The sequence below is a fragment of the Corylus avellana genome, chromosome ca6 (assembly GCF_901000735.1).
Source record: "Corylus avellana chromosome ca6, CavTom2PMs-1.0".
NCBI lineage: Eukaryota > Viridiplantae > Streptophyta > Magnoliopsida > Fagales > Betulaceae > Corylus > Corylus avellana.
In genome coordinates, this window is record NC_081546.1 from 7616666 (window position 1) to 7636233 (window position 19568).

The following is a 19568-nucleotide window of genomic DNA, read 5'->3' on the forward strand; positions in this document are numbered from 1 at the left end:
TTTATAAGCTAAAAATGGACTTTCTCTTACACTAGAGCATATCTCCAAAAAAAATATATATATCGGTGACTTTTCGCTTTCCTTACTTCGTTGAGTATTTATTTATTAAAAATGACACTATATTAAATATAATATGACCACGAAAATGATATATAATTGGGAAACGTCATTCAAACATTATGTTAATTAATTGAGTGGTTGTAGCTCAGAGTCGTTTTAGGGTATTATAAGTTACTTAAGAATAATTTTGATGACATTTTTGTCAATTTTAAAAGATTATCCAATCCTTGGAATTTGGATCTTTTCTTGTGGGTTAAGCTATTTCCTTATAGCTTAGAATGATTTTTCTTTCATCAGCTCTTCACTTAGCATACGCACAAGGGTATGTTGGAAATGGGAATTGTAAAAAAAAAATTAGGGTTAATAAATTTTTTGTTACTAGGGTTTTGAGGTTTTTTAATTTATCCCTCTAGAATTTTTTTTTTAAATTTTTTTTTAATTTTTTAATTTTTATGTCAGGGAACCTCTCCAAGGCAAGGTCCTTCGGACCCACTCCTACAGAGTAAACCTAAACATGATAAAACTAATACTTCAGATTTTGAAAAAGACCAAATCACCACTTCCAGTTTGAAAAATTCTTTGGGGGGTGGCCGAAACAATCCCCAAAGGCCCTTGAGCCACCCTTAAGGTCAAACTAGGGGTGGCCGGCTACCCCTTGGGGGTGGTTCGGCCACCCCCATAGAATTTTTCAAATTGAAGGTGGTGATTCGATCTTTTCCAAAATCTGAGGTATTAGTTTCGTCATGTTTTAAAACCTAAGGAAAAAATTAAAAAACCTTATAACCCAAGTACCAAAAAAATTATTGACCCAAAAAATTATTAAACGCGAACCCTAATATGTGCTTTTGCTTGTGATCAAGATGGGAGAAACCCCTCCACCTTGCAGCCATAAAAAGTTTAATTGACGTCTTGAAGGAGTAGGTTCCAACCGGATCTTAGCAACGAACGATTGCTGTTTAGTGGATATGAGCTATAGCAAAAATTGATTGATGTGAGGAAAAAAAAAAAAAAAAAAGTGAGAATGTTTAGTACAAAAAAGTAAAATAAAATAAAATAAAATAAAAAATAAAAATTGTTTTGTAGTGATATTTTTATTTAAATAATAGTAAAAAGTGATAGTTGTGATATAAATTTCAGTACTTCTCATGCACCGGAAACAAGATCAAATAAAAATCACAGAATGTAATTATTCTACGTGACGACTTAACTCGTCAATGCTCCATAGGTGGTTAGAGAGTTCACATTGGACTAATTAAAATAGCTAAAATTGGCTAGGTCTATCTATAACAAAAAATACTTAAAAATGTTCCGCATTTAGTTCAACAAAATAATTAAATATTTGTTAAATTACTATACGACTCACCAAATTTGTTGAAGACTATATATAGCTCGACAATTTATAATTTACATAAACAAAAAAAAAAATTGAATATGATTTTCTCTCTTCTTTGACGATAGAAAAATATATAAAGAAATAATATGTAATGATGAAATAACAATGACATTTGACCCATGAAGAGGACAGATCCTCCGATGGGAACCAATGAAAGATTTCTTTATCAAGTGATAACAGCGTGGACAAGAGCGTAAATTTGACCAGACCACCACCATAATGCGAAGGTCTAAAACGGCGGCGGCAGACTCCAGAAGAAATGAAAATGGAAATACGATGTCGCCAGCAAATTCGTTTAGAGAGAGAGAGGGAATGAGGATGCGGAGCCTGTTGGAGGATGAGAAAGAAGAAGAGGCAAAACAAAGGGAAAAAGCAATGGAAATAGGATTCAAGAAGCGGCCATGAAAGGATCAGTACCATCTCTCCTCCAACTACTCCAAGAAGACCCTCAAATCCTCAACAAAACCACCCCATTTCTCTCGGACACGCCCTTACAGGTAGCCTCTCTGCTGGGTCACTCTGCTTTTGCCAAAGAAATCCTGGCTCGGAAGCCGGAGCTCGCGGCGGAGCACGGCGCTTCGCCTCTTCACTTGGCAGCAGCAAAAGGGTCCGTGGAAATCGCGAGAGACTTGGTCCTGGTCAACCCCGACATGTGTTTGGTACGGGATCGCGGGGGAAGGACGCCTCTGCATCTTGCGGCGATCAAGGGACGAGTTGGGGTGTTGGCTGAGCTGGCCCGAGTCAGCCCGCAGGCGACTCAGGTTTTCGCCGGCGGCGGGGAGAGTGGGCTACACTTGTGTGCGAAGCAAAACAGGTTGAAGGCCTTGAAAGTTTTGGTGGAATGCGTTGGGGGAGATGATGAGTTTGTAAATTGGAGGGATTCTGATGGTAACAGTCTTACATGCTGCTGTTGCTAGGAAACAACTAGAGGTATATTTTTTTAATTTTCTTTTCCCAAATTATGATGATCAAAATTGATTCAGCCCCTGTAGAAATACAGGGTTGAAAATAACACGATATTATTTATTATTTATTCTAGGTGTGAGATTGTTTGGCTATTTTGTAATTTATAAATTGCTTATTTAGCCATTGGGTGTGGGAAACAACTCTATAGTTGATGCTTCTAGGAACCTATAGCTAGTGTACACAGTACAATGTTTTGGGTGGCTCTGTCTTAGGCTTGTGTAATGTGAATGTGCTTTTTGCTCTAAGTTGACTTCTCCACCACTGTGCCTTCAGGTTGCCTTCAACTTGACCTAATTTTAGGTAGCCATTTGTTCTAGAGCCTATTGTTCAATGTTTCTTGACTTTATGGTTATGCTCTTTGTTTTATTCTAATATTTTTATAAATAGTAACATGTTGATGAAATGGGTCACACTATTAAAAAAAAAAAAAAAAAAAAAACTTTAGTGACGCATAAATAGCGGCGCTTTAGTTCTAAAAATGACACTATTCATTTAATGACATTTGAATGGTCATGCTTGCTAAACAGCATTATATTAAAAATAGGGTGAAGTAAAATAGCACGCCGGGCGTGCAAAATTTTTTTTTTTTTTTTTTTGCATTAAAATATTTTTTAAAAAAAATTTCCTTCACGGCGTGCTAGTCTGTATCACGGCTCTTAAAAATGTTGAGGAGGAGTAGATCTCCTGACCTTTGGGAGGAGTAAATCGGTGTGGGGGTTTATTGCTCACGGCCAAATTTTTAGTTTTTTGTTGTTTTAATTTTTGTTTTTTCGTATTTGAGCTATTCATATCCTAAATCTAATTTGCATGAAACAGATATGTTCTTTCAATATAATTGTATATGAGTTAGCGGAAGTTTGAAGTTATTTTTATGACTTTGTAACTTCATAGCATTTGACTATGATTTTTCAGAGCTTTATGCTCTGTAATGTAAGAATTAGCTTTATGCTTGAGATATTTCATCAATAAAAGTTACAAATTTTCGTTCAAAAATTGATACTCTTAATTAATTAGTGATATTTGAATAGTGACATAGCACGTTGCACTTGTTGGCGCAGATCATAAAATTTTTGCTCAACCAGACAAAGATAGAAGTACATGCCCAAAATTCGAATGGCTTCACTGCATTGGACATCTTATCCCATGGTTCAAGAGACATAAGAGACATGGAAATTATAGCGTCTTTAAGAAAAGCTGGAGCTTCAAGGATCAATGAGGCCCCGTCAAGCACCCGTAATCCTTCTAATTATAAGGATTATGGTGGTGGTTGGGAAGGAAACGAGCGCATTAATGGTGGTGGCATCGCTGCTTGCGACGGTGGCGTTTCAAGCAGTAATATCCCCGCCAGGCAGTGTTTGGCAAGATAACTATTTAGCGGATTTTGACGGCAAGGCAGTGATGGCTTATACATTCATAGAAGGATATGGGAAATTTGTGATTTTTAACACCATTGCTTTCCTTGCATCGATGAGCATAATATTAATATTGGTGGTTAGTGGATTGCCTATGAAGCGACGCAGATGGATGTGGATTCAGATGGGGACTATGTGGATTGCAATTACGGCGCTAACATGTACATATTTTGTTGGATTGACAAACGTGACACCCGACAATGTGAAGTGTGTGCTCTATCTTGTGACAAGAACTTCTGGGTACGTATGGCTGGTGCTGATGGGGCTTGTGTTTATTGGTAACTTTTTTAGGATGGTTTTGTGGTTGCTTAGGAAGTATGGATACGTTGATGAGAAACCAAAAGATGGAACAGATTATGTCGATGATGATGAGAATGATGAACTCTGAAAGGTGGATGATATATAGTGCAGAAAGTGAAAAAACTTACCTCTTAATATTGTTGTAATGCTGGTTTGTGCGTTTTGATCAATGAAGGAAATTTCAGAAGCTTTGTTAATCCAGGCTATAGGCCGCTTGCTTTGTGAGTCGACCATAGAGTTGGGATTCATTCGATCTCATACTTAGCGTGATAATTAACTTTAATACCAAATGATACAAATTTTAAATAGAAGTCATCCAAACTTATATTATATTTTTTTAGCTTTGATGTGTTAGGAGTATATCATGGACGTGAATATATATGAGACTCAAAAACATAAAAAATAAAAATTAAAAAAAATCAAAAGAGGTCGAATTAAGTTGCAGGCTACCTAATTATTTGATTTTTTGTTGGTCTTTTGTTAACCTAGACTTTTTTTTTTTTTTTTTTTTTTGGGCCCTTTGTTTGCCCAATTTATTTGGCATTTGTAATATTGATTAAAATTCATGCTCATTTCAGCCAACACTTGGCCCATGCTGACCAAAAATTGCTGAAGTTTAAATCCCAGCAAGAATAGTCAAAGTTCAAGTTCAAGTTCAAGCGATTATCCAAAGTTGTCTCCTATCTCCTTGCTTTCCTTCAGAGTTTCTCCCTGTTTTGTCTTTTATCAGGGTTCTCTATATTTTGTTTTTAAAGAGGGCTTTTTCCTGCTTTGTTTTTATACCAGATTTTTCATTGCCTCGTTTTTATCAAGGGTTTTGTTCATGTTTTTATTGAGGATTTTCTCGTTGTCTTGTTTTTATCTAAAATTGTCTGTCTACTTGCCAAAAATGTTTCAATCCGGCGTCATCAACCCACTCACCTCCCAACTCTAATGAGTCTCCGGCCACCATCTGAGGCATTATTAGTTTCTTTCATGATGTACAGTCTTTTGACCCTCGAAATTTTTGTTTGAAAAGGATAAATTCACAGTAAATGGCACCATACTTCGTCGAGGCATATATTCAATGTATTGTAGCAGAAGAAGCCACGGAAAATAAATTCAGACAGTACGGCAAAAAAAAAAAAGAAGAAAGATATCATTGCACGAAACATGCATACGATTTTCCTAGGATTGCCACGTCCGTTTCGGTAGTTTTACAAAAAAACACGAGAAAAAAGCCAGGTGGAACCAGAACCTCCTCGTGGACAGCCACGTTGGAGGCGTGAGGACAAACGTCGACACCGAATACTTTTAGCGCATGCAGGCGTTCCAAACCGAAACCGCTTCGCATTTTTGAGTCATCACCTCACCGCTATATAAACCAACCCACTCCTCACAGATTCATCATCATCCCATAAATTAAGAGCAAACAAATCGAAAATATTTTGTCGTCAAAACTTTCTTTCAATTCTAGAGAAGAAAATGGACCTAAGGGTGATGGGTTTCGACCCCGCCGTCGTGGACACCCTCCACGAGCTCCTGGACTTCACCGACGAGACCGACAAGTCGTTCCACCACGCCCCGTCACGCGCCTACGTCCGTGACGCCAAGGCCATGGCGGCCACGCCGGCGGACGTGAAGGAGTTACTGGACTCGTATGTTTTCGTCGTCGACATGCCGGGGCAGAAGTCGGACCAAATCAAGGTCCACGTGGAGGAGGACAACATGCTGGTTGTGAGCGGAGAGAGGAGACGAGAGAAAGAGAAGGATCAAGGCGTCAGGTACATAAAAATGGAGAGGAGGCTGGGCAAGTACTTGAAGAAGTTTGCGTTGCCGGAGAATGCCGACTGCGAGAAGATATCAGCGGTGTATCAGGATGGGGTGTTGACGGTGACGGTGGCGAAGAAGCCGCCCCCGGAGCCGAAGAAGTCGAAGACAATTGAGGTCCAAGTTGCCTAAAGAGAGCATGTGCGTTAACGTTGTTGTTGTCGATCCCTTTTCTTTGTGTGTTGTGTGACTTGTGTCCCTATGTGTGTGTGCGCTTAAGGGGGAGTATCCCTTTGTTTTTGAAGGTAGTCTTATATGGCCTTTTGTTTGTTTGTGTCTTGAGAGTGAACTTTTCAGGCAAGTGTCAACTCTTCTAATTACTCTATTTTAACTCAAGAATATTGCATGTGTCTATGTGTGTGCCTTTTACCTACCCTTTTTTTATAGTATCGTAATTAATGCTAAAAGTTTGTTTTTGTTTTTTTTTATAATATTATCGTTGGGTTTGTCATCGATTACTATTAAATTTTGACCATGCAAAAGAGACTTATAATATTATATATAGGATGTGTTTTTAAATTTTTTTAAAGGCCGACTTTGCTGATTTACCTATGTGGATCAGTACTATATATCGGTATTGTTTGTTAAACAACACTACACTTCCACACAATATTCACTTCATTTTTTTTCAAAAAAAATCAACATCAAAATACTCACTTTTATATCACATCATTTACTTTTTAAAGCATTTCTAGCAGCCTCACCAAAATAACCAAAAGTACACTTTTAGTTATTTTAACAACTCATTTTTTTATAATACCTTAACAGCCTTACTATTTTAACAATTCATTTTCACTATTTCATTTAAAATTTAAATATTCTTTTGCAAAGATTTGTTTTTTTTTTTTTTAATTATTAAAGGAAGAGAGAAACGAAAAGCAAAAAGGGAGGGAAATGAATTGTTTAATTGAGTGAATAGTAATTTTTAAATTTGGTGAATACTGTTCACCTAACTACTTTTTTTGTTTTTTTTTTTTGGCTGAAAAGTGGACATTTATACTATTTTGGTTAAATTGTCTCACCAAAATAACCAAAAAATGATTTTGGTGAGGCTACAAGGAATGATCTTATATTATATCATTTACTTTTTACTACTATTAAAATAAAAAAAACCACTACAAAATAAAATTTTTCCACTTTTAATACTATTTTTTTACTTTTCTATACCAATTTTTATTATGAACAATGCCTTGCAAAGTTGATGTCCTTTAACAAACAAGGACATCATTTTTTATCCAAAGACAATCCAGCTCAAATTGCTCAATCTAGTGAATTGGTAACTACGATGGGCTGCTTGTTGGCGGCTTTGATTCAGCCTTTCTCAGTGCCTGGTTGGTTATGGTTCTTCTTACAAGATTGTTGGAAATTTTCCTTTTGAAGGCTTTTGCGTTGCTCTCAGTTGTAACCATCAGTGGCCGCTTGGTTCTCTTAATGGGCCGGGTCAATTTATTGACCCATTCTCGCTAGTTACTTGGTTCTTTGTTAACTGGGTTGTTTTCTGGTTGTTTCGGGGTTGTTGTTTGGGTTCCCGACCCATTTTCTGCTTATTTCTTTGTAATTTTTCTGTTCCTTCTTCCCCTTTGAATTAATAATAATAATAATAATAAACTATGATGGGTTGTTCCCACTTCCAAGCCCAAATGATAATGCTCACCACGGAAAGAGGGTCCGTGCAGTGGACAAGAATTTACAATAATTATTTGTCTAAAGGGTTAGTAGACCTCAATACGAGAGACTTTACGAGACTGATGTGAGACTTATTGTTTAAATAAATTTTAAGTTTCAATTACCTATTTGGCAGGTGGGTTTTATATGTTTTTTTAATTCGAAACAATTGAGATGGATAATTGTTATAAATCTTTATTCACTTCGGGTAAGATAGTTACCCCGAATTGAAACTCAATCCTCTTAGATTAGCCAACCACCCATTTGTTTTTTGGTTTAGCAATTAAGCACTTAATCAAATAAAAATATGAACGTTCAACAGACTAACTAAATTGTCAATGTTGGCCAAATTTAACTAATATTGCTCCCTTTACACCTCTTGGAGATTAGTTGAGATTGGTTAGAGTTGAGCTAGAATACATGTGGTTAATAGTAACTTCTTGTTATTCACCATTCCTTTCTCTGAGAAATAAAATATAATTTTTTAAAAAATAACAAGAATATTTTAAAGTAAATATAAAATAAAATAAAATAAAAAATTTATAAAGTCCGTATAAAAAAAATAAATTTAAAATAGAGCGTTACATTTTTTACTAGGTATTTTAGTTTTTATTGCAGCATATATATATATATATTTAAACAAAAAAAAAAAAAAAAAAAAAAAAAAAAACCTGTAAAAAGGGAAGTTGAAAATGACCAGGAAACTTGGTAAAACCTTCCACAACATTCTGGACTCGTGTAAGAAGTATGGACCATGTTGTCGAACCTCCTGGAAGCTTTCTTTGTCTCCAAGGTCCCTCTAGAACATTCCTTTTCTACCCACTCTGTTCCCTTTCCTCCCACAACTATAAATGCCCACAACCTCTCCCTTTCTCTTCCATAACAATACAATTGAGCACTCACAAGCATCTAACAGCTGTCTGCATTTCATTTCTCGGTGAGAAAACCTACTTCCCTTGACAAAGATTGGTCAGAGCAAGAAGAGGAAAATGGATTTCAGAGTCGTTAACCTGGATTCCCCACTGTTCTCCACGCTGCAGCACATGATCGACCTGGCCGACGACGGCGACAAGTCCACCCACGCCCCGACCCGCTCATACGTGCGCGACGCCAAGGCGATGGCGGCCACTCCGGCTGACGTGAAGGAGTACCCGAACTCCTATGTCTTCATCATCGACATGCCGGGGCTCAAGTCCGGGGATATCAAGGTGCAGGTGCAGGACGACAATGTGCTCGTGATAAGCGGCGAGAGGAAGAGGGAGGAGGAGGAAGAGGGGGCCAAGTACGTGAGGATGGAGAGGAGGGTCGGTAAGTTGATGAGGAAGTTCTCGCTGCCGGAGAATGCCAACACGGACGCCATCTCTGCGGTTTGCCAGGACGGCGTGCTGACTGTCACTGTGCAGAAGCTGCCTCCTCCGGAGCCCAAGAAGCCCAAGACCATCGAAGTTAAGATTGGATGAAGAATGGATTAGTGCCACCGTGATATGGATTTTGGTGGATTATGGGAATAATTAATTAGCATTTTCAGTGTTGTTGCGTGTGCTCTGTTTTTGGTTTTCATTGTGGTATGTTATGGTTGTTATGAATGAAGCAGATGATATTATAATATCAGAGAGCTGGAGCTATTCAGATCTCTTCCCCCCTGTTTTCTTTGTAATGTCGACAAGCAGAATGAAACGGATTGCGTTGCGTTCTTAACCGATTTCTCTGATAAAGAACTATTCATCCATTTCCAGCAAGTAATTTCTGATCTCTTTCTTCTGAATGTGGCTGCCTAAACTGCTCACAGGATAAATCTACTTTTCTAGCCAAATTTGAACTAAAGAATTAACCAGTTCACTGAGAATGCTCCGGTAAGAGAAAATTCTTCATTTTGGTGTAAAAGAAAAAATAGAATTCAAATCCTAAAGCATTCGGTGCTTTGCGATTCATTCAAATCACTCGCTTCGAAAAATGTTTTTGGCCGCCTACGCCTACTCTGTTTTGCATGCAACCCCGTCTGGAACAATTTTGTACGGGAACACGATATTACAAATTTTTTCTTCACGTTTTGTAATCTGTTATGGCGGAGAGCTCTGGGAGTGATTTTGCAGGTCGCTTGCTTTTCTGAGTAATTGACGGTGTTGTTCTTGGTGAACAAAGCAATGAAGAAGCCTTCTCCATCGTCAACAGGATCTGTCCGAAGTAAATGTTGTTCTGTACAAAAAAGAAACAAGCATATTGAGACATATGGGTTGTTCTTTTAGTTTTTTTTCTTTTTTTACTCACCTTCCTTGACCGCCACCAACTTCAACTAGTTTCCGGCCATCCTCTCTTTGCATTATTAGTTTCTTTCATGATGTACAGTCTTTTGACCCTCGAAATTTTTGTTTGAAAAGGATAAATTCACAGTAAATGGCACCATACTTCGTCGAGGCATATATTCAATGTATTGTAGCAGAAGAAGCCACGGAAAATAAATTCAGACCGTACGGCAAAAAAAAAGAAAGAAGAAAGATATCATTGCACGAAACATGCATACGATTTTCCTAGGATTGCCACGTCCGTTTCAGTAGTTTAACAAAAAACACTAGAAAAAAGCCAGGTGGAACCAGAACCTCCTCGTGGACAGCCACGTAGGAGGCGTGACGACAAACGTCACCGAATACTTTTAGTGCATGCCGGCGTTCCAAACCGCTTCGCATTTTTGAGTCATCACCTCACCGCTATAAACCAACCCACTCCTCACAGATTCATCATCATCCCATAAATTAAGAGCAAACAAATCGAAAATATTTTGTCGTCAAAACTTTTTTTCAATTCTAGAGAAGAAAATGGACCTAAGGGTGATGGGTTTCGAGCCGTCGTGGACACCCTCCACGAGCTCCTGGATTTCACCGACGAGACCGACAAGTCGTTCCACCACGCCCTTCGCGCGCCTACGTCCGTGACGCCAAGGCCATGGCTGCCACGCCGGCCGATATGAAGGAGTGACTGGACTCGTATGTTTTCGTCGTAGATATGCCGGGGCTGAAGTCGGACCAAATCAAGGTCCACTTGGAGGAGGACAACATGTTGGTTGTGAGCGGAGAGAGGAGGAGAGAGAAAGAGAAGGATCAAGGCGTCAGGTACATAAAAATGGAGAGGAGGCTGGGCAAGTACTTGAAGAAGTTTGCGTTGCCGGAGAATGCCGACTGCGAGAAGATATCGGCGGTGTATCAGGACGGGGTGTTGTCGGTGACGGTGGCGAAGAAGCCGCCCCCGGAGCCGAAGAAGTCGAAGACAATTGAGGTCCAAGTTGCCTAAAGAGAGCATGTGCGTTAACGTTGTTGTTGTCGATCCCTTTTGTTTGTGTGTAGCGTGTGTCACTTGTGTCCCTATGTGTGTGTGCTTAAGGGGGAGTATCCCTTTGTTTTTGAAGGTAGTCTTATATGGCCTTTTGTTTGTTTGTCTCTTGAGAGTGAACTTTTCAAGTAAGTGTCAACTCTTCTAATTACTCTATTTTAACTCAAGAATATTGCATGTGTCTATGTGTGCCTTTTACCTAACTTTTTTTATAGTATCGTAATTAATACTAAAAGTTATTTTTTTTATGTGTGTTTTTTTTTTTGTCATCTTTTAGTATTATCGTTTGGTTTGTAATTGATTACTATTAAATTTTGACTAAAAGACAAGATGCAAAATAGACTTTTAATATTATATATAGTATGTATTTTAAAATTTTTTAATATTGCTCCCTTTACACCTCTTGGAGATTAGTTAGAGCTGAGCTAAAATACATGTGGTCTTATAAATAGTAACTTCTTGTTATTCACCATTCCTTTCTCTGAGAAATAAAATATAATTTTAAAAGAATAACAAAGAATATTTTAAAGTAAATATAAAATAAAATAAAAAGTTTATTAATCCGTATAAAAAAATAAAATTTAAAATATAGAGTTGCATTTTTTTACTAGGTATTTTAGAATAAAAAATAAAATAAAAATAAAAAATAAAAAATAAAAAATAAAAACTTTAAAAAGGAAAGTTGAAAATGACCCATTCTTTCCAGAGTATCAATAAACTTTGTAAAACCTTCCACAACATTCTGGGCTCGTGTAAGAAGGACTATGTTGTCGAACCTCCTGGAAGCTTTCTCTGTCTCCAAGGTCCCTCTAGAACATTCCTTTTCTATCCACACCGCTCCCTTTCCTCCCACAACTATAAATGCCCACAACCTCTCCCCTTCTCTTCCATAGCAATACAATTGAGCACTCATAAGCATCTAACAGCTGTCTGCATTTCATCTCTCGGTGAAAACACCAATTTCCCTTGACAAAGATTGATCCGAGCAAGAAGAGGAAAATGGATTTCAGAGTCGTTAACCTGGATTCTCCATTGTTCTCCACCCTGCAGCACATGATCGACCTGGCCGACGACGGCGACAAGTCCTCCCACGCCCCGACCCGCTCATACATGCGCGACGCCAAGGCGATGGCGGCCACTCCGGCCGACGTGAAGGAGTACCCGAACTCCTACGTCTTCGTCATCGACATGCCGGGGCTCAAGTCCGGGGATATCAAGGTGCAGGTGGAGGACGACAATATGCTCGTGATAAGCGGCGAGAGGAAGAGGGAGGAGGAGAAAGAGGGGGCCAAGTACGTGAGGATGGAGAGGAGGGTCGGTAAGTTGATGAGGAAGTTCTCGCTGCCGGAGAATGCCAACACCGACGCCATCTCTGCGGTTTGCCAGGACGGCGTGCTGACTGTCACTGTGCAGAAGCTGCCTCCTCCGGAGCCCAAGAAGCCCAAGACCATCGAAGTCAAGATTGGTTGAAGAATAGATTAGTGCCACCGTGATATGGATTTTGGTGGATTATGGGAATAATTAATTAGCATTTTCAGTGTTGTTGCGTGTGCTCTGTTTTTCGTTTTCAGTGTGGTGTGTTATGGTTGTTACGAATGAAGTAGATGATATTATAATATCAGAGAGCTGGAGCTATTCAGGTCTCTTCCCCCTGTTTTCTTTGTAATGTCGACAAGAATGAGACGGATTGCGTTGCGTTCTCTACCGATTTCTCTGATAAAGAACTATTCATCTATTTCTAGCAAGTAATTTCTGATCTCTTTCTTCTGAACGTGGTTGCCTGAACTGCTCACAAGATAATTCTACTTTTCTAGCCAAATTTTAACTAAAGAATTAACCAGTACACTGAGAATGCTCCGTAGGAGAAAATTCTTCATTTTGGTGAAAAAGAAAAAAAAAAAAATAGAATTCAAATCGTAAAGCATTCGGTGCTTTGCGATTCATTCAAATCATTCGCTTCCAAAAATGTTTTTGGCCGCTTCCGCCTACTCTGTTTTGTATGCAACCATGTCTGGAACAATTTAGTACGGGTACACGATATTACAAACTTTTTCTTCACGTTTTGTAATCGGTTAGGGAGGAGAGCTGTGGGAGTGTTGTTGCAGGTTGCTTGCTTTTCTGGGTAATTGACGGCGTTGCTCTTGGTGAACAAAGCAATGAAGAAGCCTTCTCCATCCTCAACAGGATCTGTCCGAAGTAAATGTTGTGCTGCACAAAAAAGAAACAAGCATATAGATATATGGGTTGCTTTTTTAGTTTCTTTTTTACCAAAAATGCTATCAGAATTCATTTTCTGGAAACTTCACAAGTTGCTTTCTAGGGAGCGGAGTGGCACTTACAGCCTTCAAAGACTGGGAGGCCACGGCGCCGCCACCCGGGGAAGGGAGTTGAAAGTTGAAAGCCATAGGAGGCAGCAAGAGGAAGAACAGAACTGATAACATCTTCATTTTCAATTTGGTGAATGGAGCATGTGCTGTACACCACTCTCTCCACTGCAACAACTGCGCAACAGATTACTCGTCTTCATATAATGCCCTTTTACAGAAACATTTCAAAGTGCTATTGAACGGAGGAAAGAAAAAAGAAAGACTGTATGAAGATTCAAAAGATTTCGGTCGTCTAAACTCAACCCAACATTTTGCTCATGTCTACCTGTAACAAGCTAACCAGAAAAGTCACCTGTTCAACTGGTTTAATTGGAAAGCATTTACTATATTTGAATGAAACAAACAAAAGATGCATTAGTACAATATAGTTCATTTACTTTTAAAGATGATTTATGCATTAAATAATCTAAGCCTTCTATGAATATTCAAAGAATACAAGATTTACTGAATATTTGAAGATCAAATTTAAAAATATAATTTTCTTCATAAAACCTTGTCAGATTATCCGGTCCATTTGCAAGTTCAGTCCAAGAAACCAGAGATTTATGTTTAAACACTGCATTTTACAATGGAAATGTAGGAAACTCGTGGCAAACAGAACTCATCATTATGCAGAAGTTCCTCCGATCTCAATAGTCTTATTACCAAGTGAGAGTTGCTTTCTGTGGACGGTTTGATTAAGGGAAGGACACAGATTTGTGGTTAAACAAGTTCTTATGATCATCATTATACTGATCTAATGACCGAACTTTGGGGAAAAAAGAAACAAGAGAAAAGGAAAACACTTTATAGCTTCCCAGCACAGAGAACAAACTTACAAGACAGGGCATGTGTGAGAGCTTTTCTCTGGAAGGCCGCAAGTTTGTTCAATCTTTCGGTGTCCATAACATCAGCACCACGACCTATGGAAATTAAAAGAACAAAAAGGGGAGTTATGATTCAAAAAACGGAGTGTAGCAGTGTGCTCCTGATTTTTAAAATCAAGCAATAAATATGACTTTGTTTTCTCTAGTGCACTACTGAAATAGAAAGCATTATCTTTTCATCCTTATCGGATGGTACTCATTATATATTCTCTAACAAACAAAGTGGAGTGCAGCAAGCAAAAAAATGGGGCATAAAATATAAATATTGTTCTGCATTTCCTTTTTATTTCCATGAGATAACATCTAAAGGAGAAAATATGAGAAAACATTTTAAAATCATTATTCCCACAAAGAAAGGAATATCCTATGAATGCCAATGTTGGTTGTAGTCACTCAATTGTTGATTTTTCTTCTCAGTGCTGAATGGGTTTGGTGTTTCATATGGAAACCAAGTCTGGTTCAGTAGAAGTGGGTTATCATTTGATTCGTGACATGTTTAATAATAAAGAGATTATTAATCCCTACGCAAAGTTAGAAAATCAATTAGCAAATTTATTCACCAAAACTCTTGGTCATGGACGAGTTGCATTTATTTGCTTAAAGTTGGTATTATATAATAATCTCCAACATGAGGGAAAGTGTTAAAGAGTATTTTTCTCTTTCATCTAGTTGTGATAGTTTTTTATCTAAGTGTTTGGCGGTAGTTTATCTTATCAAGGTTTGTTGTGTTGTGTTTATCTTTGATAGATATGGTTAGCTACGTTTGATCTTGTATCGTATTCCTTCTATAAATAATAAATGTATGAGTGAGATCAACACGGGGCAATCCTCACCAACAGTGAAGGGTGTAGTGGACAATGAAGTTGTGGACCATGTGGATTCAGTGAGGCTTCATTGGGTGACCCTGACCATAAGAGTCGTCAACGATGGTCAGCTTGCAGAAAGTCCAAAAGTGAGCAACATGCCCCTGACCGCAGCCCAAATCTCTCTCTCTCTCTCTCTCTCTCTCGCCCTGGTCCTGTGTCATAAGGAGAGGGATTAGGTAAGAAATATGAAGCAAATTTGGTGGGGATCGGGCCAACTGAACTCCAAAAGATACTAGGCCTTTTATCTTGACTCTCACAGGGATAGGCCAATTGAGCTCCAAAAGATACTAAGCCTTTTATCTTGGCTCACACAAAAGCAACATTAAGTCCTGATTGCTTGGATAAGGGCACCAAGAAGTTTTATCGTTCACTATTAGAATGACTTTTTAAAGGCCATTACTATTAGCACCTTACATAAAATATATCAAGTTTTACATAAAGGAATCTCCTGACCTACAACAACAGTCTGTTAAAGGTTTATGCATCACAATATAAAAATACAGAGAGAAGCTAAAAACTTACCCGTAGCATAAGATGGGAGCAGATGGTCCAATCTCGAAGAGGCTGTCCCAGAGCCAGAGCATGAAGGATCCAAAAGAATAGCATTGAACTGTGGAGTTGAATTAGCTTGTAAGTGTAAACCATACACAGAATACAGTGAGATCTGATAGATCAGTCAAGGGGCTTTGGGGAATTTCAGAAAGAAAGGAGGCCAGATTTTTTGTATTTTGTAATAAAAACCCAACTGACCATTAGAAGTGAAAACCAATAATAAAGCAGTAACATGTACCGACTTTTTCAGACTCCAAACTGCTCTTTTGGGATAAAGCATAAGCCAAATAACTATGCTTAACCAAATTGTTGGGTTTCCAACCCAGTTACAGTGTTTGTTGATGGCACAAACTTCTGTTGAATGACTGGTCCGGTCCCCATGTTTGGGTTATAACCAAGACTATTATATCTAAAGGTTGATTTGAGAAGGCAATTCAAATGACTAAAGGTGAATACTGGGGGCAAAACTTATATTCACATATCCACAATAGGTCATGTAGAACACAAAGACCATAAAAGTGAAAAGACAGCACATTCTGCTTTACCTTGGAGAATGACGGATCTTTTGGGTTGAATTTTAAGAAATCTCCATGCAGAACTTTGATATCTGGAAACCAGGTTAAGCTTAAAATGCCGTTTCATGACAAACTATAGGTAGACATGTGGGAGTGGATCAGAAACCACCCAGAAAAAAGTATAAACAAAGTAGAATAGCATATAAGACATGAATATCAAGGATCACAAATAGACATAGCAATAGGTAGATTTTTGTTTCCTAAGTATAGCAATAGGTAGATTGCTGATTATTAAACAATCACGAAATGGAAAAGATGTGTGGCAATAAATAAAATAAAAAGGATGCAGCCGGCATATTAGCTCAGTTAGTTAGAGCCTCGTGCTCAGTTGGGTAGAGCCTCATGCTAATAACACAAAGGTCACAGGTTCGAGACCTGCATGGGCCATTTGTTGATATTTTATTCATCAAAAATAAATAAAAAAAATAATAAGGATGGCATTTAAGAGATTAGAAAAATTATAGGAAGGATACTAGTGGCACCAGAGAGGCTAATAGTCTCTTTTAGACGATTAACCCTTTCCTTATTCAGCTCACACGCTATAATCTTCCCCTTTCCTCTCATAAGAGCAGCTAGGTGGACAGTTTTGTTTCCTGGGGCAGCGCATGCATCAAGAACCTTCAAAGAAGATATAAACAGAGCATTGACTAACAAAATTAATAATCAAAAGAAATCTCATATATCTCAATCCCAAAGCTAAAAGCATTGGCAAACCATGCATATATGTGTGTGTGTATATATATATATATATATATATATTGTAAAACATTCATAAACTCGAGATTGTATTATTTAAGAATCTAATTGGTCGGGATTATATATATATATATATATATATATATTTGATAACGTAGGAGAACTTTACTCAGATTAATTGCACTTCGCAAACGCATACTGTACAACAATCCTCACCGTTAATCAAACTCCTATAGGTAACTAACCCCACCCGCCAGAATCAGTTACCAAGTAATCCAAGAGCTTTCACTCCTGACGGGCTAAGCAGTTTATCCTCATACCCAGGAGGCTATAAGATATAATATAAACAGGCTATTTCATGATTAAAAAAAACTATATATGATTTCTATGTCAAGTTAATTTTATATGTTTATATATAAAAATTAATTTATCTAACTAACCCGAATGATAAAATCTTAACAATAATTAACTAAGTATTAGCATGGATTTATGAAAAAATATAAACAATAACAGTGCTTACCTTATATAATGAATTAATAAGTTAATTGAACAGCTTTTGAACAAAATTGAGTTTGTTCAAAAAAAATAAATAAAACGAGTTTGAACATGTTATCTAGCTCGGTGATAAGTTCAAGCTCAACTCGTGTTCAAAACAAAATTAGATGAAATGTTCGATTACAACCCTAGTAAATAGCTTTAACCAATCCACTCTAAATGATAAAGTTGTCTAGCTTTCTCAAGATAAGCAACGTTTTCAAATCATGTGCTTAAATACGAATAGATATTTCCTGGCTTCTCAATTAAAAAAGAAAAGGAAAAAAAAATGTAAAGTACAACTGAAATTGTAGGTTCCTAATGAGAATGTGAAATGTCAATGATGGATGAGATAACAATATTAAAACTAGGAGTATGAGAAAGATGAGATAACTGCTTTCCTCAAGTGAAAAAACTCAATCACCAATAGAAATGAGATAAGCATTACTCACCTCCCATCCGGGTTTAGGATCAAGAGCTGCTGCCACCATAGAACTTGCCTTCCCCTATGCAAAAGAAGACCATAATATCAGTCAAACAGAAGACATACTAAAGTTTAAACTACTATCACTACCAAGTCATGGTAATTTTTCAAGGGAAAACAAGCTAATCTTACTTGCATAAAAACACTTCCATTCATGACTAGAGGATGGTTATGTAAGTCAGCACCTGGTGGGAGTATCAACAAGTCAGGAACCAAGTTATCCTTTTGAACCTATTTCACACAAAATAGACAAGAAAGAAAAACGAACCAGTCAACTCTGGAAAAGGAACAATGCCAACAATATTAACAAAGTATATGCTCTGGCTCAATTTCACCAAAAGAATATGATGAAGTTTTTTTGCCTTTCCTCCTTATACTAACTTCCTCCCCAAGTGACATCACTTCTGAGACAACTTTTGCAGGCCTGAGTAAAATAATTTCACATGCACTCTCTACTCTCATTTTTTTCTCCTCATTTATGAGTCAAACAGTGAAAAGATGAAAAGTATTTTTCTTTTTTAAAAAAAAACAGTTTTTGGTTTTGAGAAAACAAAAAAATTGAGAAGTGTTTTCGGTGGAGGTCACATTTGAAATTTGTAGGGTCCACAAAAGAAATTTTGTTTGATAAACTAAAAAGTGCTTCTCAAAAGCAAAAAACTAAGAAATGTTTTCAAAAGATAAAAGAAACAAAACCAAAAGAAAAATTGTCTGAGCCTGACCTCACGGATGGCAGTTGCCACCCATTCACTAGAGTGGGGGAGGTGGGTCTTCCCCTCTCCTCCTTTGCGAGAGGCTCGCAGAGGGTGGATGATCTATCCCCGCACCTTGAGGGGATGGATCTCTGCCCTCTCCCCTACGCGGGCAAATGAGGGTGGACATCGGAGGTGGAAATGGGGGCGGCCTCCACTTTTTTAATATTTTTAATTTTTTTATGAGTAACAATACTCCTTTCCTGAAAAATGAACATATATTATCAAAACATTCCCAACTAGGGGTAAAAGTGTGTTGTGTTTTGTTTTTTAAGAAATGTTTTGTGTTTTGTGTTTTTTTTTTTTTTTTTTTTATAAGTGTTCTATATTTTGTTTTGAAAAAGTGTTAGTGGTGGAAACCACATCTGAAAATCCGCTTGGTAACTGAAAAATGTTTTCCAGTGTTTGAAAAGTGAAAAGAGTTTTTAAATATTTTGCCTAACAGTCACTTTTTTTTCTCTCTAGTGGTGTACCAAGCTCTATGAGATAAAGAGAAAATTTTAGAAAGGCTAAGACTAAAGGAATGTTATGAGACTTTCTCCAAGTATTATTGCATTGAACAAGCAGCAATAAACAAGGTCATCATTGTTAGTTCCAAATATTTCTGTAGCTGATGGTATCCCCAGATATTTTCTTCACTTCACTGTAAGATTAGTTCATAAATGAAAAACATATTCTAAATCATATTCCACAAAAGTTCAAAAAGTTTGCTGAAAGTACCATGTATCCTCGCCCTAATTCGAGTAAGGCAGAATCAACATCCATTTTCAGAGTATTTACACGAACATGACGAGGTTTTGAAACTTCTGCATCATAAATTAGAAAACCGGGTTTAGACATTGCGTTTTACAAGGCAAAAACTAATATGGCATCTCCATGCCTAAAATCAATAGAGACAAATAATCTAGTAAGACTGAAAATGTGGAGTAG

General features: G+C 37.6%; 3 protein-coding genes and 2 pseudogenes across 3 annotated transcripts in view; 4 read left to right on the plus strand and 1 right to left on the minus strand.

The window, feature by feature from the left end:
- Positions 1 to 1640: 1640 nt before the first annotated feature.
- LOC132185115 (uncharacterized) lies at positions 1641 to 9336 on the plus strand (annotated as a pseudogene).
- LOC132185640 (17.1 kDa class II heat shock protein-like) lies at positions 5508 to 6371 on the plus strand. The gene has a single exon (XM_059599402.1). It carries the CDS (start codon positions 5596 to 5598, stop codon positions 6070 to 6072), a length of 477 nt encoding a protein of 158 aa, XP_059455385.1. The 5' UTR covers positions 5508 to 5595; the 3' UTR covers positions 6073 to 6371.
- A 1024-nt stretch (positions 9337 to 10360) lies between the features above and the next one.
- On the plus strand, positions 10361 to 11122 carry LOC132185053 (18.8 kDa class II heat shock protein-like; annotated as a pseudogene).
- Positions 11123 to 11700: 578 nt separating this feature from the next.
- Positions 11701 to 12685, plus strand: LOC132183725 (17.9 kDa class II heat shock protein-like). The gene has a single exon (XM_059597121.1). The coding sequence runs from the start codon at positions 11929 to 11931 to the stop codon at positions 12397 to 12399; it is 471 nt and encodes a 156-aa protein (XP_059453104.1). The 5' UTR covers positions 11701 to 11928; the 3' UTR covers positions 12400 to 12685.
- A 103-nt stretch (positions 12686 to 12788) lies between these two features.
- The window catches only part of LOC132183724 (25S rRNA (cytosine-C(5))-methyltransferase NSUN5), an 8660-nt gene continuing 1880 nt past the window's right edge, over positions 12789 to 19568 (minus strand). Inside the window, exons 5-13 of the mRNA XM_059597120.1 lie at positions 19359 to 19444; positions 18022 to 18120; positions 17858 to 17911; positions 16649 to 16793; positions 16146 to 16207; positions 15571 to 15658; positions 14135 to 14218; positions 13269 to 13430; positions 12789 to 13137 (exon numbers count right to left, since the gene is read on the minus strand). Coding sequence (XP_059453103.1) covers positions 12839 to 13137; positions 13269 to 13430; positions 14135 to 14218; positions 15571 to 15658; positions 16146 to 16207; positions 16649 to 16793; positions 17858 to 17911; positions 18022 to 18120; positions 19359 to 19444 — 1079 coding nt within the window. The 3' untranslated portion in view covers positions 12789 to 12838. The remainder of the gene's footprint in view (positions 13138 to 13268; positions 13431 to 14134; positions 14219 to 15570; positions 15659 to 16145; positions 16208 to 16648; positions 16794 to 17857; positions 17912 to 18021; positions 18121 to 19358; positions 19445 to 19568) is intronic.